Source organism: Pezoporus occidentalis, unplaced genomic scaffold (genome assembly GCF_034315485.1).
Source record: "Pezoporus occidentalis ecotype Australia unplaced genomic scaffold, CSIRO_AGI_Poc_V1 ctg2, whole genome shotgun sequence".
Lineage (NCBI taxonomy): Eukaryota > Metazoa > Chordata > Aves > Psittaciformes > Psittacidae > Pezoporus > Pezoporus occidentalis.
This window is the reverse complement of record NW_026913855.1, coordinates 8333729-8358198: the sequence shown is the minus strand read 5'-3', so window position 1 is coordinate 8358198 and position 24470 is coordinate 8333729. Positions and strand designations below refer to the sequence as shown.

At 40.6% G+C, this 24470-nt stretch overlaps 1 protein-coding gene across 1 annotated transcript in view; it reads right to left on the bottom strand.

Moving 5' to 3' along the window:
* PHLPP1 (PH domain and leucine rich repeat protein phosphatase 1) overlaps positions 1-24470 on the bottom strand; it is a 140152-nt gene that overhangs the window by 64330 nt on the left and 51352 nt on the right. The window contains exon 2 of the mRNA XM_062617741.1: positions 326-522. Coding sequence (XP_062473725.1) covers positions 326-522 — 197 coding nt within the window. The remainder of the gene's footprint in view (positions 1-325; positions 523-24470) is intronic.

Sequence of the window (24470 nt, the reverse complement as noted above, 5' to 3'; positions counted from 1 at the left end):
GGTACTGATCATACACAATACAGCTGCATGTATCCTTTGCCTGTGTACTATGTGCACTACTGCACATATAAAGCATTGCAAATTTAACACTGCACACAAGAATCTGATTGTGTTTGCTTTGCTTTTCTTTAGCATTTTAATCCAAACATTGTAAATTGTTAAATATGACTCTGGCCATAATCAAAAGTAATTTACATACTTTGATAATCCCATTTACAGAAACAAGCTTTTTGGGGTGGGTCAGAATCACCATCATTGAATGCAATCTTCTCTGCATAAAGAGATATGGGATAAGCAAGCAAATACATAAAATGAAATATCTTACTTTTCCACCAATTAAAGGGAGAACATGCATCTTTCCAGTCTGGCTTTCTTTTACTGATGAGACAATTAGGCATGTTCCACAAAGGATAGCTTGGCGTCTTGTCCATCTGTTGACTGGCAAATGTATTTTCCCTTTTCGAACATTGTACATTCCTGAGAGCTGAATCCGTTCGGAGCTGCCAATGCTGTGGGGCTTTCCTGAAACAAACAAAAGCATCTGCTTAACCACAGAAAGTCTTTGCCTCTTTCACTCTAGTCATCCTGAGAGTTAATCAGCAAGTTTTCAAGCTATAGACTGGAGCGGGACAAATGAAACAGCTTCAAAACCATGCAAGCAGGGAATTAGTATCAGCTCCAGTACAGGCTTCTTTCACAGATAAAGTATATGACAGGTTGGGATCATGGAGAGCAGACCACATGAAATAATCTGCAGTAGTCACAGAAGTACCAATTAATGGTACCAGTCCTCTCTATGGGACCTGGAAATCAAATCTTCATCCTCAACAGTAAGTAATAGGTTACTGCTGAGTTCACATTGACCATTTGGTAACTGCAAAAGGGGGTGATGGTACTGCATGCTAACCCACACCTCAGCACTTCCATGTCTCTTCTGGCCATCCTTAAGGTCTTGGTTTGAGTAGTTTCAATAGCTTCCCAAAGAATACAGTTCCTACTCTTTCCAGCCCATGCTGCTCAGTGCAAACCCCACAAGCACCATAGTACACTGAGCCACAATGTAAACAGATGCAAGCTAGATGAGGCTCCTCAAAGACCCTGCTTCAGTATGAGTACAGCTTTGGAAAAATTAAAGTTCTTTTGTCTGTATTACAGTGAGTTCACTCTTTATAATAATTCAGATGATTAGCATGACTACCAATTAGACCAGATCTGTTAAATTATTTTAAATGGCTCAGAGTCTACTAATCTAATCTATTAATAAGATTCTACTCTACAGAAACCATCATTAACAATGGCAGCACAAAGACAAGCATCTCTCATCTCCACTTTTACAGGACCATATTCTTTTAGAACATAAATGGGAAGAAGCACAGTTTACTCATTCTAATGTGAAGTATTTATTCACAAATTACACTATCAAACCCTAAACAGTCCAGCCCAGATCTGAGTCACCCAAATACGTTCTTGCAAACAGAAACAAGAGATCACCATGTTCAAGTTAAACCAGCTCAAATTTCTGTGAGAAAACCAGTGTTGCTGAAACCTTGGAAGGGAGCTCCACTGGATAAACAAATCAAAAGCTATGTTAATTCAAGTAGCTTTCCCATCATAATAAAAGATAAATAACTCAATTTCCTAAACCCAATCTTTACCAAACTCTTAAAAAACAAGGAATTAACAACTATTATTATCCAGGAAAGCAGAGAGTTAATCCTTTTTCTAACAGTAACATTTCAGCCCAGTGCCAATTAAACTGCAAGTGACAAGTGCTGCACACTATTACTCCAACTTGCTATTACTCCTGCTTGTATGACAGCTCATTTGTCTCAATGAGTCTGCACTTGCCTTCAAATTATCTATGGGAAGATAGAAGACACCTACTACATGGCCTACCCACTGCCATTCTATCACCCCCGCCTACCCTGTGCCAATTCTTGCTCTTATCTTTAAAAGCAACCTTCTTGAATCTTCCTGCCAGTTTAACGAGCCAAGACTTGGCACAGCCAGCCTGAAGCCTTGCTCTGCTCTAATAAACACTAGCATTTAGGCTACCAATGTCTGCCAGTTTGGATCTGCAGGAACATCACTGTTGCTTGAAGCTAAAAGACTGAAACTTAAATGCCCACAGGGTATCGGCATCTTATACAAAAATAAATGCCCCAAGAAAGCAGTGATTTCACTGCCAAGCAAATTCAATCCAACAACAGAAGCTGTGGATAAACACTTTGCCCAACAGAATACAGAGAAACGGGGCATCCATACTATGCAAAGCTACAGAAAGACTGATAGGGAATACTAGTGATTAAAACAGAGCAACTCAGCCTTAATTAAACACAAAAGCCGAATCAATCTTAACATTTGGAATATGAAAAATGTGGTTGCTAAAGTAACTAATAATTTACCTGGCTTCTGCAGAACGAAGGTCTCCATGCCATAAAGCACTGACTGAAGAGTTAACTACACAAAGAAACAATAAAATCTCTGTGACAGAGTAAAAAGTGCTAGTAAGTATTAGAAGTAAGGTTCCATAAGGAACAGTTGTTAGGGTTGTGGGCAGTTTCACCACAAAAAAATTATGTTTTATAGTCATCTTCCAATGCCTGTTTCTGGCTGTATGCTCTCTAACTTCACTGGAAAAGCACAAGCCACTGCTGACTGAACCCCTCTGGGTGGCAAAGCACAACCTCAATCCCCTGGGAAGCCAAGTTCATCTAGCATTTAATATAGCCAAATGCAACTACCAATGCAGGAACAATGGGCATAATTCACACTTAATATGGGCAGACCTGTGTCCTGGAAAACACCAAACCTCAGAATTTATTTGGGATTATGGTAGATAACAAAGATGATAAGGTTCCACTACAGTGCTGAGGCCAAGAGGTTTGACAATAAACACAACGGCATTTAGGGGCAACAGAGAAGTAACATTACCCTGCCTAGGCTAGAGGTGAAACAACTATCACACTGGGTGCATGCACTTCAAACAGCGGTGAAAAATTAGTCTTTAGAAAAGTCAGAGGTAAAAAAACCCAGAAGCTTGAGAAACCTGCTTTCTAGGACCAGACTCTCTTCACCTAGCTACATGATGTTAGGCACAGATGGACCCACAGAGCTACTCAGAAGTCTCTAAAAGGCACTTCTTGTAGTTTCATATAAATTCACACGGGTTGTAAGTCACAAGTCACAGTAACAGTATCATCAGTAAATGTCTACTGGAAAAGCCAAAACAGAGTTATGACTAGAAGTATTCATGCTAGGCACGAACTGTACTTTCTCTCAAAGTTCAGATTTGATGAGAAAATTACCATCATAAAAATCTTCAGTTATTCCTATAAATATAAAAGAATTAAACACCACCCCCTTCAAACTCCATGGATTTAAGGTTCCTTTTCCCAGGAACTACTACGTTTTGTTACATGAAAGCTAGAAGGTTCCTTATGAGAACAAACAGAAATACTGAGCCTACTTCATTAAAGCAAATGGTTCCTCTCTTCCTATTCTTGTCTACTTCCACTACATAACCAACCATCTGGTTGGACCAGATGATCTTTCAAGGTCCTTTCCAACCTGGGCTCTTCCACGATTCTATGATTCAAAAACTTGGAAATCTCATGTATAATACTGGATCGCATGTTGTTGCCTGAGATGCAATCTGCTCACGTATTGTTTTCTTCCTGCTAAAGGGTTGTAATCATTGAGATTTGATAATATCAGTGTTCTATCATCATGCAACCCAGGGAGAATGGGAAGTCAAAAGCCGCTGGCCTGTTTTAAGTAGAGGTTATTTGAGGACATACTGACTAGTTGTGGAACCAGATTCCTAAATCCACAGAAGTTCTGCAGGTAACTGTGAGCAAGGGCTGTTTGACATGAAGCAGCCCTGCCTACTGAAATACAAGCTGGAACAGACTGCATCTTTAAAGAGCTCAGGTATTTGTTGCCAGGAGAGCATAAAGGCAGGAAAAGTTTAAGTGACATCAAGCTCTGCCTCAACAGAAGTGGGATGGGACCAACAGTGTGAAGTGATCCTAACACGGGCTGTTCTTCCCTTCAGGGAAGAAAGTGGCAGGTGGCAGGTCTCACACCACCCCATGGTTCAGCTCCTGCAAGAGGGCTCATCCCTGACATGCTGGGTAGCAGAGGACAAGGAAGCAGCTCAGAGGTGTACCTGCCTTTTCTATGGCCTGGAAAATAAATAAGAAGGCAAATGACCTTTTTCTTTCAAGTGTTCAGGAGGGATGGGGCAATTTGGGCTCCACCAGAGTATCTTTCGGCTAAGGATCAAAGACAACAAATTATGGCATAACCATGGCATCACCACCAAAAAATCAGTTGGTTTTAAGGCAACCTACCAATGCCAGTGGAAGCACCATTTTTAAGCAAAAGGCATCAGCAGTTCTAAAATTACGTTCCTCAATCTGTCTCACAGACCTCCTGTTCAAGATTTAGAAGACTGCATGAGATTCACATTCAGAATTTTCTTCAGTTTTAACTATACCCACAGGGAGCAGATGAGTTTTCAGAGGAGCCTGTGATACTATACTGAAGCCGACAGTTGTGCAGATAAAACGGTAATGATGATCCTTTGTGACTTGAAACATAAAATTGAATCCTGCCAAAAGCTTTTAAGATAATTATTGTTGCTGTGATCAGCGCGGAGGCAAATATGCCAGAACACCTAGAAGAGCTGCATACCAGAAAATGCTTTTCAAATGCTAAGAGCCCAACCAGAGCAGTTTGAGTATTTTAGCAAGAAACCATAAAAAGAAAGATTAATTTTCATTCCTGTCAGGACTCCAAGACCACAGCAACTCTTAAGCACCCCCACAACAGGACTTTTGTTCTGCATGAGGCATCAGAGGAGATGCCTCAAGGAATTCTGAGCAGACCACTCATTTGGCTATCTTGACATTCATGGCTGAATTCCTCTCACTTTTAGCTTGTCCCAGGTCCTGGAGGGAAACTAGTGGTATTTAGAACAAGGACAGAGAAAAGCAGGGAATCTGACTGAAACGGTAGGACTGCCATTGGAACCACAAACCCTACCCTGCTTCACAGGAAGCATGGATGGGACACGAGTGATCTTTCATAATGTTCAAGAGCTAAGACCTCATCGTGAGCAGCCTTCTGCTGGTATGCAACATACTGCCATCCTGCCTAGTACAAAGACTTCAAACCCTATTAAATAAATACCCACAGCCACTTGCTTTGGATTCTGGAGTAAAGCTCTTTATCCCAGCAATGGAAGGCATATGGAATACATTAGCATCAGAAGTTATAAAAATTCCAGCTCATTGTGGGACATAAAAGTGCTCAGGGGGAAAAAAAGAAACACCCTCTCTGCAGCTATATGGCTGATTAAGTCGCAAGTACTTATTATTCCCCCACCCCTACCCCATTTGAAGAGTACAGCCAATAAAGTCTGCCTCTAAAGAACGACTTAAGACGTTACCAAAATAAGAGCGGGCAAAAGTGTTGACATAAGAACCGCGTCCACTTCTGTGCAGCGGGTCTTATTTTTATTACTAATATTGGTCTGATGGAATGAAAACTAAAAATTCTCCAAGACCTGCATGGCGCAGCCAGCCCGGCCAGCTGGAGAGACTGCCTACCCTGAGCCACCTCGAGTATTCACCAGGCCTAGGAGAGGCTCAAGTTATTCAGAAGAAATAAAGTCTAAGTTTGAGGCTTTTCAGAAGTGACTGAATGACTCTGAGTGCCTAATTTAGGGTTGTCCTTTTCCTGCTGCAGCTGGGCCAGCTACAGAGGTAGTCATCCTCATCTGCACGCTGCTGGGTCCCTGGCTTGAGGCCAGCAATCACATCAAGCCTACTGCATCCTAAGCTGACCCCAAGCCCTTTCAGACAAAACAGGCTGCTTTAACATCTTGCGTCTCTTTAACTGTGAGGCCTTAGGGACAGCTCACGGTGAGTATAGTTCAGCATGGAGAACAGAGAAATGGCACACAGGGGCCAGGGCTGTAACACAGTGGCTGCTGCCGAAAAGGACATGTAATTAAACCCACCCACAGCTTTCAGCAAGTCATTCCAGACACACATTATTTCATACACCAACATTCTGTGAACATCAAGTCTTGTATGCAGAGGAGAAAAAGAAAACCCCAAAACCACCCAGTCAGTTTTGAAGATTTTGCTCGGAATCCACTCTGGAAAGCTGGACTATTTCCTAGATGCCCAGGTGAAACCAGCAGGATGCATGGCAGCCTCCCAGTTCACAACTGGAGCCTTGCCTCCACCATCCTTTTGAACCGAGATCAGGAACACCTCACGCTCCCCTCACCGGCAAAACTGCAAACTGAAGCTCAGCACTGGTCTTGCCAGAATGTAAGTGCAAAGAGGCCTCAATTAGCTCAAAATGCTGAAAGCCCTCGAGTGCCTTTGCCCACCCTTCGGGAAACTGCCACAATAGCTGTTGCTGAACCTTTACTGCCAGATCATTCTGCAGATATCTACTTTTGCCCAAACCCTTTCAATTCAATACAGATGAAACTACTGCCCACAATGTTTTTGAAGCTTCTCAATCATGTAAGACTGCTTCCCCCTGCATTCTTGTCAAACCAAGGACAGAGGCGATGACCTGAAGGCAAGGCTCAGTGCGATGAGATGTATAAAAATAAAGCAGCACGTTGGATTAATAAAAAAGAAGGGGAAAAAAAAAAGGTGGCCAAGGAAATAGAAAAGCACAGATAAAAAGTCTGAAACTATACTGCTCTCATTTTTATTTTTATTTTAAACTTCTGAAGAAAGCCTACTTACAGTTACATGCTTATTAGGAGTAATTTTACTTGTAAATGTCCACGCTGTCATAATTTAAGGAAAGGCACAGAATTAGCAGGTTTTATGTTGAACTACGTTTAAGGATCACCTTGTAGACTCTACCAGCAACCAAGGATGCTTTTGTGAAGGTAACAGACCAAATACATATAAAGCAAAATTTAATCTGGCAACTATTCCAAAACCAGCAGCTGAATTTTTGCACTCACATCTCAGACCCTTAAAAATTTCTCATGAGGTTTAACACAATGCTGCCAACTGATTTTTTATTGCTCTGTGGAAGAGGGACTTGGTCACCATTAGGCTCTTCTTATGGGTATGTAACTATTAGCATAGACTTTACTCATTATACTCATTTTGCTGCACCCTATATTAATATGGGGGCTGGAAGAAACTCTGAAGTAGTTAAGTTTCTTTCAGGAATTAGCAGTTCAAGCTCTACTACTTGAAGGCTATTACCTTTTCACTTGAGAAACAAAAGCAGACCACAAGTATTGGATTTTACTGAACAGTGTTGTCTTTTTCTTAAAAGAAACATTCACTGTAAGACAAAAGAAAAGCAAGCTTTTAGCCTTTGTGAAACATATTCCTACTTTACAACATTCTTAAAGACAAGCATTGCTATATGATGCGATACAGTAAAACATAATTACTAGTTTTATAGCAACGATCCTGCCTTCCACTTATACTAAATCCTCACTGGAGGAAAGGTCTGTATGAATTTCATAATGCAGCAAACATCCCTTTTTTTTTGCCCCAATGAGACACAGTTCAATGTTTGTTCACTTGATCATTCCATGTGTTTTCACATGGTGACGTTCTCACAAGACTCACCATCTTCACACAGGAACCTCAAACTCATGGGTATCAACACTTTAAAAGATACAGTAAGCAAAATGGAACATAAATTACTTTGTTTAAAATGCTTTTCTGTCAAGTGTCACATATTAATCAGTGGAAAAAAGCTGCAACAGCTTTACTGTCAAAAGCTAAATAACAACCAGTGTAAACCAATAAGCTTCTGAAGAAAAACCTAACAGTGATTCAGCAGAATTCATTTAAGAGTCATTGTTAACCAGACTCCTACACTATGACAACTTAATAAAGGCAACAGGCTAAAGCAGGATATGCAGTGGTGAACAGGACACTACTTGCAATTAAAAGCAAGCAAGCAAGCACAGTGGAAGTTCATCTGGATTACTACGTAGAGGCAGCAAATCCAAAGCCTTGGAATCCAATTGTTGTGACTGTAACTGTAGTGAATTTGATGTCCAGCTGCTTCAATATATGTTGACATGTTTCACAGCTGAGTACAGCACACATAAGCAAAACCCCAGAAAGACAGGCTGCTCCCCCCAAAACAAACTGAAACTCCACCTCTCAAACTCTTCATCCCATCTCTCCCTACAGACTACTCCTGCAGCTGAAACACAGGTCCTTCACATTCAAACCCCCAGCCCTACGCATTCCCCTCTCTCATGTGTCTGCAGGAAATACAAGCAAGTTCCATTCAGACAGGTTTGTTTGTTTATTTCAGCAAAATAGTAATGCTCTCAAGGCACCCCTGATGTCCCAACTTCTGCCTGCATTAAAAATACAACAAGGTGCAGGCTGAATACTGCTGCTATGTTCAAATACTTTTGTTTTGAAGAAAGCTCAAAGATGAGAGGAGTCATCTGCTCTTCACTAGCAGAACTCAACACCAATTCCTTTGGGAGAGCACCATATGCCACCTCTGCAAGGAAAAATAACAGAAATATCCTGAGAAGGAGCCATCAAAAAAAGATATCACCTTCCTGTGCTTTACCAAAGCTGTAAAAATCTGCAATACTGGTCTAGAGGCTTCCAGAAAGTACTATCTAAATCAACTTTCTCCTCCTGAACTTAGGATTCATTTAAGGAAGCTACTGAACTTCTCCAATGAGTTCTTCTACCAAGTATTTCTGCTCAAAGTAAATCTAAAACAGAATTTGTCTCATACTGAGAAGATGTGTGCTAGTATCTGATCACATCCCGTACATATATATCTTACAAAGAATACTTTAAGTAATGCATGTTAAATGACCCCTTATTAAGATGGCCTCAGGAAACTTGACTTTCTGAATAGTTTTACAATTGTACACACTGACATGAGGTGAAAACTGAACAGAAATGTGCTAAAACGCTAAACCTTACCAACTTGGCAGTAGTACCACCACTTGTACAACAGTATGTATAGCTTCTGTAGGATGGGACTTAATGAGTGCTCAAATGAACTTTCCCTTTTCTTCCCAACTCAGCTCCCATAAAACAGCTGAACAGAATGCTGGAAATGGACATTTATTTTCGGGAAGTCATGCAAAATTGAATTTTATTTGTTATGCTCCCAACGCACAATGAAGCCTGTGCACAGGCTTGTGCACAGTAAAACCCCTGGCATCCCACAGGGTACTTATCCTGTCTAAAGCAATTGCTGCATTGGCAAAAGATCTGAACTAACCAACTGTTTTAGGCAAAGCTGGAGTCTTGATGGAATTCAAAAGCAAAATCACACTGATGACTCCACTGAAGTTAACAAGGGCTTTCAGGTTTTATCAGTGTTAGATGCTCAACATGAAGCACAGCAATGCAAGCTCAAAATAACTACCTGAACACACATTTCTCCAAGAAGGAACAATGACAGCCCCTGGCAGAAGTTCATCCAAGTCTTGTAGTACTACGACAGAAAGACAGAAATCCATGCTCCTTACCAGCAAAAGTTGAGCAAACCCCCCCATACACCCCTGCACTACCTGCCTTGCCCTGAGAATGGAAGATGTGGGAAGTCAAATTTAAAAAAAAAAAAAAAAAAAAAGAGGCCACAGAGGAACAAATATGCACACTAGGTCAAGGATTGTTTCTTTGAACTTCATATATAACACAAATGCCACATTTCAATGTATTCTAGACTAAAACTGCACCAACTGCAAGATGACTGAACTATTTTGTGCGTTACATGGATTCAAGTTCTAAGTACGATTTTCTCCTTGCTCTTTCATCAGAAGAAAGAAGTCATGTCTTCTACAACATATCTAAAAGCATGCAGTAATCTAAATCCTTGTAAACGTAAAGCATTTTAAGTATGATACTTTCTACAACAGACTACTGTAGCAGCATTACTGTACAGAACAAAACCTAAACTCAAGTTTTATCACAGGACCCAGCTGATAAGCAGCTTATGTCAAAACAATTCTGTACAGTAGTGCAAGGCTATTCCTAGTACATCTCAATTAGGTTTAGTTTAAAAAATCCCAAATAATTGTGATATGGAACAATACTGGAAGATGTATATGCTGTCTGATCAAGTCCCTCCAAAGTTTAGCACTGTAAAAAGGCCAGAATGCTGGATTTAGAATTGTCAATAGCTACAATCAAAAGACACATTACCTAGTAAATAAATCAATAAAAAAGGAACGGAACTAGTAGGTAAAAATTGAGTGCCTGCTTTAAGTTGCACAAAGAAAAAATACAAAACCCACAAGAAACAGCATGTTAGTCAGAGAGAGCTACCTATCAATCTTAAATATTAAACATTTCACATTCAGCTTCATTAACATGAGATTTCCATACTATGAGTAGAAGGAATTCTGGCTGGGCAATGTCCCCATAAGCCAACCTTACTCCATCATATCAGCCGGTCTGCTCATAACTTGCTAGGTAAGCTTAGCTCATACATTTTGTGTCTATAGCTTAGCTGCTTTCCCCACGTAACAGCAGCCAGCATTTGTGAGAGAGTGTGATTTTATGTAGTATGTTTATACAAACCCTTTTTTACAAACAGCTAACCAAAGCAAGTATCTTTTAGGTTTCCAGATTTGAGTTCAAGGAGTAGCACAGGATACCTCTTCTGCAGAAAGGAAGGGCTGCAGCAGGCCTGGAGGACTCTTCAGTTGCCTCTTTCTCCCCCTCTCTCCTATGACTCCATAGCTAGACTGCTCCTAACAACACCCATTACAGCCCTTTCTTTTTTATTTCTTTCTTATCAGCAAGAGCAGCTTCAGATTCAAGGAATCAGAGAAGCCTGGATGATGGGAAAGAAAAAACAGGATCAGCAGCTACCCTTTGGAAAGCTTCCCTACCCTGATTTCTGCCTGCTTATAGCAGATAACCCCGTTTTGCTGCTCAAGAATGTGCACCCCTTGATTTGCTCTAAATCAACTTCTGTCATTCAAGTATTTGCTTTTTTAATATTTACATGACAAAGGTTGGATTGTGTTGACATATGTTAAACTGCATGAAAGTGCACAGCAGTAAGAGGCAACTTTCATCAAAACTGTACTACAGATCACGGGGGGGAGATGAAGGAAAGCTGATTTTATAAAGTGAAAGAAGGAAACAGTGGGAAGTGAGAGATACATATCCTGAAGAAACACGAAAGAGAATATTTTCCCCAATGCCTTTCTACTGCTGGACAGAGAGGCAAAGATTTATCTCATGCCCACAGATATCAAGTTTGACACTGTTTCTTCTCTTTTCTACCACAGAGACTAGAAGTAACTGGATAGCATATGGGAATTGTCTAGGAGAGCATGGCATACAGTTTTATTACAAAGGAGAAGAAAAAAAAACAGAAGAGATTAGCTTTTTCCATTCCCTTTTTAAATTAAACCAGCTATCACACATCTGAGTCATCCCCGAACCCATCAGTTTTCTGTCCAAAGCACTCCAAAGGTCTGCAAAAAGACAATGACAAGTGCTAGCTCATAAGGCTGACGACACTCAACAGTTTGTTGTTTCATGCTACACATCCGTATAAGAAAAGTGTTGAAAATTTCCACATCCATAGCAAGGGAAAAAGCCTGTACAAAGGTACAGTTTCTCAAGCATACAGTCTGATTTAGAGCTCCTGAAGCCTCTTTTAAGTCAGGCAGTTATCTAGGAGAACTCAAAACAAGTCTGTAAATTCAGCTTTGACAGGGAAGGGAGTGTGCTAAAAGCAACCCCAGGAACTTGAAAATTCATCAGAGCACCACTTCAGCTCTGGTTCATGGTAATTTTAGAATGTGATCTGTAAATACCCATCGTGTGTATTTGGCACAACATTGGTAGGATCAACTTTAAGCTGGGGCTACATGTCAAAGCTTACTCCTGTATGTGAAAATACCTAGAAAAGTGAAGTGCCCATCTAACTATCTGAGGATCTCATCCTGAAAGCTAAGCACCTTCTTGATCGGAATTTGCATCAAGACCTCTCAGTACCAAAAGAGAAGAACAGTCTAACTGGACAGTGTTCAGTACAATACACAGCACAAGGAAATCCCAACTGTGGTCAGACCGTAACAGCATTTAATTTTTTCTGCAACAGAAATGAATGCTTTCTCTATCATTGTACAAAAACACTGCGGCTAGAGGAACACTGTATTTAAACTGTTTACTTGGAAAAAAAAGCAAAGCAACTGAAAGTGTTCCACCCTCCATCTATGTCCAATACTAGCAGTTACAAACAAACAAAAAACCCCTCCTCAACAAAACCAAAACCACTCCCCTCCAATGCACATAATTTTAAAATTCAGTACATCTTAATCTTATTAAAACTGTAATGAACCCTCCACCCTGTAATCGGGGGGGGAACCCTACAACAGGCAAGATCTTATTTAAGCAGGCTCTCCATCTTGATCTACCCCCTCTATGTGGCCTGAAGTGCCTTGGTCCTTCCAAAGGAAGGGGTGCCATCATGTTTGTTTTTCTGAAAGCCTTTTCACAAGTCACTTCCATGCAGAGGAATGCAAACGGCCTGGAGCCTACGACCATGTACCCCAAACAGCAGAAATCCTCTCCTGTGCCATCTCACTGGCCACTTTACTGAACTGAAGAGAGGAGGAACAAGAGAAGGTGTACCAGAATTCCCTCCTTTGCCTCCCCTTTTCAGAGACATACTGCCTGACTGGACACAGCAACATGTTCACAACACAAAGGCATTCTTCAGGGATAATTTCTAGAGCTGATCTCTCTAAAACACATATGAAGCTTCACTGGCATTGAAAAGCAAAGTCTGTGGTGCTCTCATTCACAAGCATTTGCAGGATTAAGTTAAAAAAAAAAAAAACTGGACAGATTTTTAAAAGAATCCTTCCAAACACACTATCTTTTTGATTCCTCTGCCCACTCACCCTCCTCTGGGGGAGAACTCAACATTTCTATTTCTATTCCAGAGTTTGAGGCTCTTCAACATTTCTTTTCTTTTTTTTTTTGACACTGTCTATTTATGCTTCAAATATCTTCATCTCCACCCCAGCAAGAAAGGGAAGGAAGAGGTCACGGATATATTATACTTGCAAGCTGGTTTTTAACCCTCCATGAATTATCAGCACTTTACTTTCATTTATAATAGCACAGAAACAAAAATTTGTTCAGTGAAATTTATTATTAGGAGAAAAACAATCGTTAATTTTAATTACAGCCAAGCTATTTACTTTGCCCAACGGAAGCATACTGGGTGCAAAACACCAAACACTGCCAACCTCCAAACACATTCTATTATGCTTCAAATCAGCAGTGTTCATATTGATAATTTATTCTTTCTTTAATGGAAGTTTCATCTACAGTACTGTCACATTAACTGATTTAATAAATACTCTAATTTCTAGGCATTTTAAGTAGTAGATGATTTATAGCTAGCTAGACAGATCACATTCGGCTGTTTAAAGGACAAAGGGACTTCAGCTGAAACACCATAAAATTATTCAATGGAAAGTCTTTTACCAAAACCAGTAAAATATGAAGTAAGCAACAACTTTATTTTCTATTTGATTCGTATTTTGGATATGCACAAACTTAAAACTGGAACACGTGTGCTTGAAAACAGCTTCCCTTAAGTCTTCAGCAAAACCAAGCAGGAATAGAAGAAAACCCATAAGCTCATACATTGGCTAGCATACCAAGTGTGAAGGCATACATGAGGAGATGGCACTCCAAGAAAGGATACTGCAAAAGCAAGAATGGGACATAGTTATTCTATCAGCAGCAATTTACATTAAGCCTGTTGCTCAACAGCTCATGAAACTCACGACACTCTGCAGAATATAGGCAACTCACGTAAGTCCCTAGAGTGGGTCCGTTACTCTGCCCTCACAACCCTAAACTGGTGTTGGTAAACACATCTCAGGGCATTAGGCAACAGGCCAAGCTTGCCAAATCACCCCTGCCAATGCTGGTTTGCAAGAAAATGGGGGACAGCTGCCCAGTCAGCTATTGCTGCCCAAATAACTGAATCTGTGCTAAGGGAGCTGGGAACTGCCACTGTCATTGTCACATGGGGTTGTGTGCCTGTGTGCTTGCTCGCGCATGCATATGGGGAGAAGGATGAGGCCCTGAAAGCAGGCTTGCTTCCTCTGGCTGGCTACCGCCAGCAAAAGCACCACTCCAAGAGCCTGGGGAACCAGCTGCTCAGCCGCACAGGAACAAGGAACTGCGGTCATCTACAGCTGCTTTCAGCTGCGAGGGACACTGGCATTCCTGTTTTGTTATCAAATCTAGATGATGAGAGGAAGGCTTACAGTCACACACCTGGGGAATATCTGCAAAGGTTTAACGGGAAGGAGGGATGAGGGGGAGAATTATGCCTCCAAGTGAAAAACTGAAACACTTTCCCCAGTTGCCCCAGTTTGTCTTGCCCAAAGCCCTACTCATAAATCTGAGGTTTTGCAGTGGCTTCCCACTAGTTTTTGAAGCAAAGTAAGCTAGTGACCTGGAATGTAATTAAGGGAAAAGAACTGTGCAGTTTACCTCATCCCATCTGCATTATGCATACTAACTCATAGTATAAAAAGCTGTTTAGAAATACTTTTTCTTGCTGCTCCACTGAACTATTTGTCATTAGAATTGGTAATACAACGTGAGAACTCATGAGGTGAGCTTAAAAACATTCCGGTTTGCATTTACTTTAATTATTTGTCTTTTTTTTCCTACAAAAGCATACAGTTGTCTTGGCTGTTCATAAACAGAGAGGCTTTGAGCAAGCATAGTAGCTGTACTCAAACATTTATGCAGCTTAGCATTTCAACAAAAAACACTCCCGCAAGTTTCTTGGCCTCTGTTCTCAGGGAGGCCTTTTCCTATAATTACTGTTAGTTAATACTTTGTTTATTCCTTCCTTGAAACGCTTTCACTATTCCTTTGCCTCACGTTTTGTTACTTCCAGGGCAGAACTCACCACTGTTTCCACAAGCTGACTTCAGCAGTTCATGTGTTCCCTAAGGATGAAATGAACAGACCAAAGTCCTGTTAGGAAGGCTTATCACATAAACCAAGATCACAGTTACTTAGCATGGCACAGATCATTTTCCTGATACTACCTTTAATTCATGGTAAAAATGATGCAAAGTACATTATTAGACCAAGGCTCAACCAGGAACCAGGAGTGCCACACCATCAGTCAGAGAGGCTCGACAGATTTCTACAGATGAAATAACCAATTGAAAGCTTGTCCTAAACAAGCTTTGGAAGAAAGGCGCTCAGATTTCTAAGACACATCTGAGGAAAGCTGGCTAGCATATTCTACTACTCGGAAACAAGCACAGCAAGGCAACCAGAGCCTGCTAAGGAAGATAAACTGCCCATTCTGCTCCAAAAAATAGGCTTTGTTTGAATTTGGACTTGGAGATTCCAGCTCCAAGGAGGCAATGAGTTAGCAGCTATCACTGAGGTCTTGTCTTACTGCATCATGGAATCTGAGGACTTCACATGGCTTCAAATCCTTTGACTGTCTTTGGAAAATAAACTCATCAGCCACCAGAACCCAATCATCAGAGGAAAGACAAATAAATTTTTTTTTTTTGGATTAATTTCTTTGCTTCTTAACTGAGAAGCCTTTTTCTTCAAAATCTAAGCTGAAAGAGGTACTGGTCTTACCAGCGCAGTCTGAAACAGCCACATCTACATAACTCAGTAATTTTAAAATAAGAACACCTCTGCAAAAACTGTATAGGCATTTTTTTTTTATTTTTTATTTTTTTTAGTTCTTTTTTAAACTAGGACTAGTTACTTCTTGAAGAACATGATGGTGCTCTTTTCCAAGACTCTTCAAGCTAATGCAAGAAGACATTTTGAATCCACACATAGTATTATGCTTTCACCACACAAGATTCAATGCATGGAAAGAAAATTCTCATGTTCCCTCAGTAAAGTTTGCTTGTGGAGATCATGGAAATGATCTGAGAGCACTGTGCAAGGCCTCAGGATACCAGACTGAAACACAAACTTCTATCTCCAGTTTTTCTTGCTGTCTAAATTTTATGCTTTGTTCACCGTTTCAGGGGAAAAAAGTAAGAAAGAAAAATGAATGAAAAAAGCATACAGACAAAATTACTTTTAAAGCATTCTATGTGAGCTGCAAGCAGAGCAGCTGTGTTCATCCAACTCTCATTAGGGGAATAAATATCCGTTTGGGAGCAAAGTAAATATAGTTCAGTACATCAAGTCAGACTTGCTTCAAAATCTATTTGCAAACTTCATTGCCCTAACTAGGTACTGTCACAATGATAACCTCAGTACAGTAACTCAGGACTGCTCTTACATTTCCTGGAAATAGCTACAACAGACAGATTCCCTGTGACTAAATATAATCATCTTCCCAGAGATGCACCAGACAGGCTCGTAACTCTTCTGAAAAGGAAGTCTGCTGAAAGGTAAGAATGTGACAGCAGCACTTTTAGAGAAAGATCAGGCCAAGAGACTGCAATGAGGAAAAAAGTGCTCTCTGGTAATCTGTCCTTTCGAAGCTCAGAACTCCTTATCAAGTTCACCTTCAGCTTTATCTACACAACTCTTAAGCAAATAATATGAATCCTGTTGAATAAGTCCATTATTTGGTGTACTCTTCTAAATTCCTCCTTAGGCTGAAGGCCAGTAACACTCCAAGGCGTTTCTAAATGCATTATTTAATGAAAACAAAAGAGGAACAAAACATATTTAATATATTTCTCAGAGGTATATTACAGAAAGAGATGCTATCAAGTACAAGACTTACTCAACGTGGTATAGATAACTTCTTGCTGCAGACGCAGCCCTATCAAAAGCAAAGGCTGTTACAGGCTGGAAAAACAGGGAATGCTGTAGGCAGAGCTGCTACTGTGCACTTCCCAACTAACCAGATATTTCTGCCCCTGGTACCCTGTATTGTTATCATGTTTAAAGAAAACCTACCCAGCTTCAGTAGAAACAACATAAAGCCACAAAACTGCTCTTATCAACAAAAGGCAGTTTTAATTCATTGAAATTATACAGATTTAACCACGTCTTATTCTCAATATAATACAGAAACTACTGTCTCCTCTCCTCAAGAGTTAGCCAGCACTGCTGGAAAGCACATCAGAAGTAACATTTTAAAGCAGACAAGTCAACAGGTTTACATCAGTCTGGAGGAAAAGGTAAAAGGAGCCCGTGAATCTACCAAATACAAAACCAGTCAGCCACTGGACCCCTGAACCTGAAACTAACACAGATTTGTCTAGATTCTGTGAAAACCCACTGAAACTTTGAGCTTTTTTATTATTTCCTTAGTTTATGGGTGAATTATGAAATACCTCTGCTTTCTTCAAGCAAAAGGTGCACACTTTCTACAGACAGCCATTTGCAGTTTTATCTGTCCCTCAGCACAAGTCCTGCATCACTCTGCACCCCCACTCCCATTCTCCCCTCTCATCTGTACCCACAGATGATGATCCAAGTAATATTTTCCAGCCTGCAATTATAATGAAGTTTGGTTGATTTTTTTCTCCTTTTTATTAATACATTGCTCCAAGACTTGTCATCCCACTGCTCTGAAACAAAAATAGTACACTTCTGAAGAGAACCTAGCCACTTGTTATTATAAAAAGATTATCATGTCAGTACAAAGGTTGTTGTTGTTTCTAACCGAGTTACTCAAGCATCCTGCAATAAGCCATTCAGAAGTTCATCGTTACTTGTCCAAACAGATTAGTCATATTAGTGCTGAAGCAATGGCATTATGTAAAAGGCTACTTCTCTCTGATCTGCTTCATTAGCTCCAAATCATATTTACAAAATGCAACATGCTACTTCAGCATGTCTGCAGTAATCAGCAGCTAAAACAATTTCTTTTACCATCATCCATGATATATGAACACAAGGGCGGCCGAAGTATAGCCCACGGTGCTAGGCTCACACAACTGCCGGCTCACTTAGAGCACAAAAGGCAGACCCCATGGAGACATGGGGAGCTGCAATTCTCACCACTTCATCTAGGTTTTAGTGGGTTCGTGCAGAGGGGCAGCCCACAGACAAAGGCAGCAACAATGTGCTGTTCCATTTTCTACAAATTGTCTGTTATTTATATCTGCTGATGAAATTGAGCCATTCTCCAGTGGACAGAATTTAGATACTTATTCAACCTGACAGAACCAAGCTATTTAACAATGGGAGGAGAGCACAAATGAAATAATGGGACCAGGACGTTATGAGGTGGAGAAGAGGTAGAATAAATACTGACATATCCCATTGTAAGTCTCAAACTGACATTATTGAGTCAGCCTTTGGAAACTAGGACAAGTGATTTGGTTCATGATAAAAAAGCTTTCAAATATACACTGTCTGCTCTTTGTTTGCATTTGAGGAAAGCAAGTGGCTTCCCTGAGCTGCTGGGTACATTCACAGAGCTCTTCTGTTGAAGATTCTTTTTCAATGTACCTATTTAAGATGGTAAGTTTTCCACAGAAAACAAGCACAGATTAGCCTCTGGACTTGTTTGCTGTGAGAAACCACAGAGGTTATGGATGTGCACTTAACAAGGTGCAGTATGCAGGCCAGACAGAATTTAAAAACTGTGTGTGTGTGTGTGTGCGAGACTTTATAGGGTGATAGTATCAATTCTGGGATCCTACACTTGGTTCCCATAGCTCACTACATACGTCTATATAGACAGATATGGATATATATCTAAATGTCTAGCTCACAATAACTAAATAGCAAACCGGCTTTGGGTGTTTCACTTACTGGTACTGTAAAAAGGAGAATATATTCCTGCAAATGGTGTGGTTCTGGGCCAGACTATACTAACAAATCTAACCAAGTCACTGTCCTTCTTGCTCATCTCTGAAGCAAGCAACATTTTCAAGGTCACTGAAACTTCTGATTCATAATACAAGCACAAGCCGCACATAACTGGTGGAGCCCCGATGCCTGTCCCTGCTGCTCTGCAAGCCCCACGCACCAGCTCACTCTCACGCTCTCCCCACAATGAGACTCCCAAAGACAACCAGGGACTCAAAATCTGGCTTAAGCCTGCTTACGGGCCTTTCAAAGCATGATTTATTATGTTAAGAGTTTCTTGCATAGTACCTGTGCATATTTAAGTTCAAAGATGGGGTTGGCAGAACCACGCAGAAGTTACCATGCCCATTTGTGTTTGAGCAGGAATAGGTGCTGCTTATGAGAAAACCACCCTCAAGTCCACTGCATTAGTTGCACGGGAACGATCTCTAGCAAATCCCTGTATCAAGACCACTATGCTTTTTTGGTAGACACAGAAACAGACAAGAGGCTGCACTGTCAGTGAAGATGTACTTTCTCCAAAGACTCCCTGCCAGCAGTGTAAGAGTCAGTTCCACTCTTGTTCCAGCACTCAAGAAAGTAATTCCTCCCAGTTCAGTTTTACTGCAGAAACAAAATGCTCAAGAAAAAAGGCTAGTGAATAGCTAACAGTGAATCACATTTTGGAATAAAGCAATGCTCTCCTAGGGGTGCCCATTCTTGAAGCACTAAGTGCTGCTCCCACCATCATTTATACATACAACAGAGCTAGTGGTACCCAAATGTGTGAGTCACTGGACCTCAAAAACCCTGGAAGTAAGGTTCTACTCCCAGTTCTGTGTCTGCATTTAGCATCCCTGGGCTTCTTTCTTAAAGGAGCCAAATCCACAAAAGGCAAGCCATGCAGTTTCAGGAATTCCCTAATTGTGATATTAAAATCAGAAGTAGGACTCCATACTTAGTGGTCATTCTTTTCATCTAGGATTAAGAACTTGGGGAGAGAAGAGACAGCATCAGATTTTGCTGGACACTGATTCAGGACTATAGGGGTAAGCACTATTTCATTTGTCAGTTTGCATACATTTTCCATCCTTCCATTAAAGCATAAGATTCCCCAGCTTAAATACTGCCAGATATGGGCCCAGTCAATTCAGAAACTTCAGCCAGGTGGCTGTACAGAGCAAGTAGAAAAACAAACTCAAAAAAACCAAAACAACCCACTCCAAACCCCAAAGCAAGCAAAGTCCCAAAATACTCCCCACTTCTCTCATTTTTTTCTCCTTAATTAATACAAGGGACAGACATACACCAGACAGGCATATTAAATATCAATTCTCTGACCAGCCTGGCTATTTCTGGATCACTGCTTTTGGTATGTTCTATTCTCACAGCCACATGAAACTATTTTCCGTATCCCATGGGACAGAGCCTAGCACCTGGAATATAAATGTACATACACCAGGTCATATGTTAGCAAGAAAGGGGGGGGAACGACAAAAAAGTAACAGACCAAAACTTATAACAGTGCCATAGACCCTTCCTCACCGTGGTCTCCCTCGGTTTCCGTTTTTTCCATTTTCCTAACACTAAGATGAATTTCCAAGGCCAGCCACCTCAGTGTAAAGTATCATACGGCTGTCAAGGCTTTAAGATGCTCAGGGAAAATCCATTCTGAGGATCTTGCTTCAGATTTGGAAGGGCTCTGTCAAGTTACTCTATATTGGTTTACATGAGCTTTTTTTTTGGCTTCTTACTCCATCTCCTGTACAGCGTAAATTTTGCTGTCCAAGGTTATGCTGCCACTGTCCTGCAGAGATTACCAGGAAGGCACAAGCCTCTTTCTTAGGAGTGAAGGAGCCAGCAGTCCTCCATGATGCACAATGGGAATGCACACCAGGATGAGAGAAGTGGCACTCAGACAACAGGTAATGATGCTCAAATGATTTCAGCTACCAGAAGAGCATACAGATGAAGACCTAGCTGCAGACTCTGCTTTATGTGGCATACTAATGTGTTACTTCTTTCTTCAAGCATATGGAAGTAGATATTAAACTCTTACAAGCAGGTAAGAAAATGAGAAGTCACCTGCTTCAAGGTAAAGTTCTTGAGACTGACTGCCTTCATCTCTTGCAAAGCCTACACAAAACCACAGAATTATGCAAAGCTAGAAAGCTTAAAGTCAGTTTGTCCACGTTTATTTCTCAACCAGGAAACACACGTAAACAGCTCCTACATCTTACTTGCACACTTACTTTCCTACTTGCTCTAGAAATGCCAGTGAAAGAAGCTTTACATGAACAGCTCCATGTTCAGATGAAAGATGTCTTTACTTCAGACAACATGGATGGAATTCCACAGTACATCTTGTGGTTTTGAGGAACAGAAAAAGCAAATCTGTCACTTGGAGAAAGATAAGCCTGTCTTTTGAAGGGCCTTGATGCTGACAAACTTCCGCAGATAAAAATCCAACTCAGATAATGCTTCTTTTCCTGAAGTAAGCTGCCTCAAAGTTCAGCATGAAGTATGCTTGCAACAGAACTTCAAAGTAGCCATATAAAAAAAACCAAAACAACAAAGCCCAAACCACCACATTTCTTTAGCAAAAGCAGCTTATTTGTAATGCTTACAGTTTTGATGAATAGGGGACATGGCCCAACTCATCCCCAAGTTTAGAGACTGTGCTCTTATATAATCCCTAAGTTCGGTGCATAGTGTATTAAGGACAAGATAAATAATGCCATTTTTGTGCTGACATAAACCTAAACTTATTCAGTAAAACACAAGGAAAAGGAATCACCTGCAAGTTTGAAGTGTTCCAAATAAAAATCTTTGTCTATAATGTTTTTCTGTCACATTCACAAACCATCATTTTGCTCCCAAATTCCTGTATGTTCTTAAGCCAGAAAAAGAGTAATGAGTCACAGCCTAACTTAAGACTCCTAAAACCACACTGGCAGCTTCAAAGCACTGGATCAACTTCACCACCTTAAAAGGGGGAAAAAAAGCCAAAAGCTGAAAGCTGCTGATGTTCAGTATTTTCAGAGCCACCTTAGAAGTGGCATCAGCAAACACTGCCCATGCAGAAATAGCTGATCCACCCAACAGCAGAGGAAGCAGAGCTCTCAGCTGGGTAGAAATGGCAATATTGCTTGTCAAAAATCTCACTTAACATCTATTGCAGCCAAAGATTACATAAATTCAAACACATATGATCCTTATTTATGTCACAACTGAATGGTAAATAAGCTACTCCAAAGTAAACACAAGTAAAATTTTGTTGGTTGATGTCAGAGACTACAGCTTTCATGGACTGAAAAGACTTAGATGTAGTTTTTAAATGACATTAAATCCCACCCAAGTCACATAGCCCATTGTTTCCCATTGTTTCCTTTTTGCAGCCTAAATCCAACAATGAAATTCCATGATCGGATGACAGCTTGAGGATGTTTAATCTCTTTGATTTCTCAGCCTTTGTTATCAAAGCAACAAAAGGACTCTGCATGCAAGGACATTAAGAGTCATAGCCACACCACATAAACGGTACAGGACACCAGGGCCAACTTACCAGTGAAGACAAAACCCCACAACTGCAACTCGGCAGCAATTCACTGTTTTGTCTAAAACTAAAGTGGGCTTTAAAACACAAGTCTGCTAGTCTTCTTGCCTCTTCTCTCAGCCTTCCTATCAAAAAACCTGCCATGTGAAATATTAGAGATGTCTTTTCTTCACCCACCTTCCACAGCTCTTAGTGAAGAATGGAGACAGAAGTAACTACAGAAATCACATCAGCATCCAGCAAATCAGTGGTATTACAGAGGCAAAGATCAAACACTATCAGTGAGAAACTTTTTCAGAAGGTGAGAAAGTTAGGTATGCTTTGCAAGTAAGTATTGAGGTGTCAGCAGATTTAACAAGGGTTAGCCAAATTACATGGGAGGAAGTTAAAAAGAACCCAACCAACTATACATCAAAATCCTTCTGAACTGTATTTCATTAGTAGTTTAGAACAACAGAAACAGAACTGCAATACTACATTCTTTCTTTAAAAGACAAAGTTTATTCTGTCTTGTCATATACATTGAAAACTATAGGATAAAGGACTAAAGAATAAGGTGTAAATTGGATTATTCCACCTGCCAAACAAAAAAAAGTCTTCTCAAGAGCTGAACAGTTGTCCTTTGATGTTTACAACTGCTAAACACTTCCAGCCTCTCAAAAATTACAAATCTACTGCTTTTTGCACTCTGCAGATTGAGTTTACCCATTTAATTCCCAAGGGCTGTCATCTTTCCCATGTCTCATTTTTTCTAATTAAAACTGCAACAGATCACAAATGCTTAGGATTATACCAGCATTTCTCCACATACACACAACAGCTTGCAGCATAAACCACAATATCATCTCCCTTGAACTGAAAGTCACTTTCACTGGGAGGGATGAGGGTGGGAAAGGAGGGGTTGGGGGGGTGTTAAAAGCCTCTGTGTCTGATAATGAATAATTATCTACATAGGAGCCTCAGGAATTTTTAGGTACAGTCAGCCTACCTCATCTTCCTATGTAAGAGAATAAGTTATTTGAGTTATCTTGAACGCTTCTGAAGACAACTTCTGAAGCAGTCAAGTAACTTTAATGGTATTTCAACAGAAAAGCATTTAAGTTAGGTCTTGGTAGAGCAGCATCAACCGTGTTAATACAAGGTTTAGAAACTGCTGCAGTCATTTGTCTTCGCATCCAGACGAGCAGAGTCATGCAGGCTCTCCAGAGGGGGAACTGAAGTCTGACTCTCTCTTCCATGCAAGCAGTTTAAATTGTTCCACCACAGAGCTGCTATTCCCCAAACTCACCTCTGCAACACTTTTCCCCTCTCCTATTTCCTGTTCCAAAGGATTGCTGAGTGTTTGCTCCTCTTTACATCTTTATCTCTCCATGAAATGCCCAGTCATCAGCTGCATGTTGCTCACCAAGAGGCAGAAATTTCAAGGGAGTGATTAAGTTTAGAGTACTAAAACAGAACAAGCATAAACACCAACACCACCCTCCACAAAAAAAATAGATGTCGATTCACTCCCTATAAAAATATCTTGCATACTGCCTCTGCACTCCAAATAGAAGAAAGCAAGCTTTCCCTTTAGACCACGATTTCTTCATAACATGCATCCAGTCCACCAGCAGGATCATCTGAAGGGATTCTCATCCCTTCTACCCCTCCTTCTTTAGCTCACTTTCAGTGTTCCTGACCCTTACCACCCACAGCTGTGACAGTACACTTGTTTGTGGGAACACACGGTCAAACTATGAAATTTTCCTGCTACAGAGCAGCTTTTTCCTTTGAATTTTTCTAAGCTACTACTGCTTGTTGAATCCTTTCACAATCCAACACCTTGTCCACCTCCTTCCCACCTTTAATTTCCATGCCTGCTGTTTGCAGGTGACTTCCCCCGCATGTAAAAATTCAGACAGATAACAACAGGTCAGATGGCCACCTCATGAACTGGCTACTTTCAATCTAAATCCCTAAACTAATCATAACCACTACACAAAGTTTCATTCCAGCCTGCCCACCATACAAAATCATACCACTGCAGTCAGTCTGCAGAAGTAATGGAAATGTGTGGCTTTAAGAGGAAACACTAGGAAATGACAAAGAAGAATTTTCTGTTAAGCAGA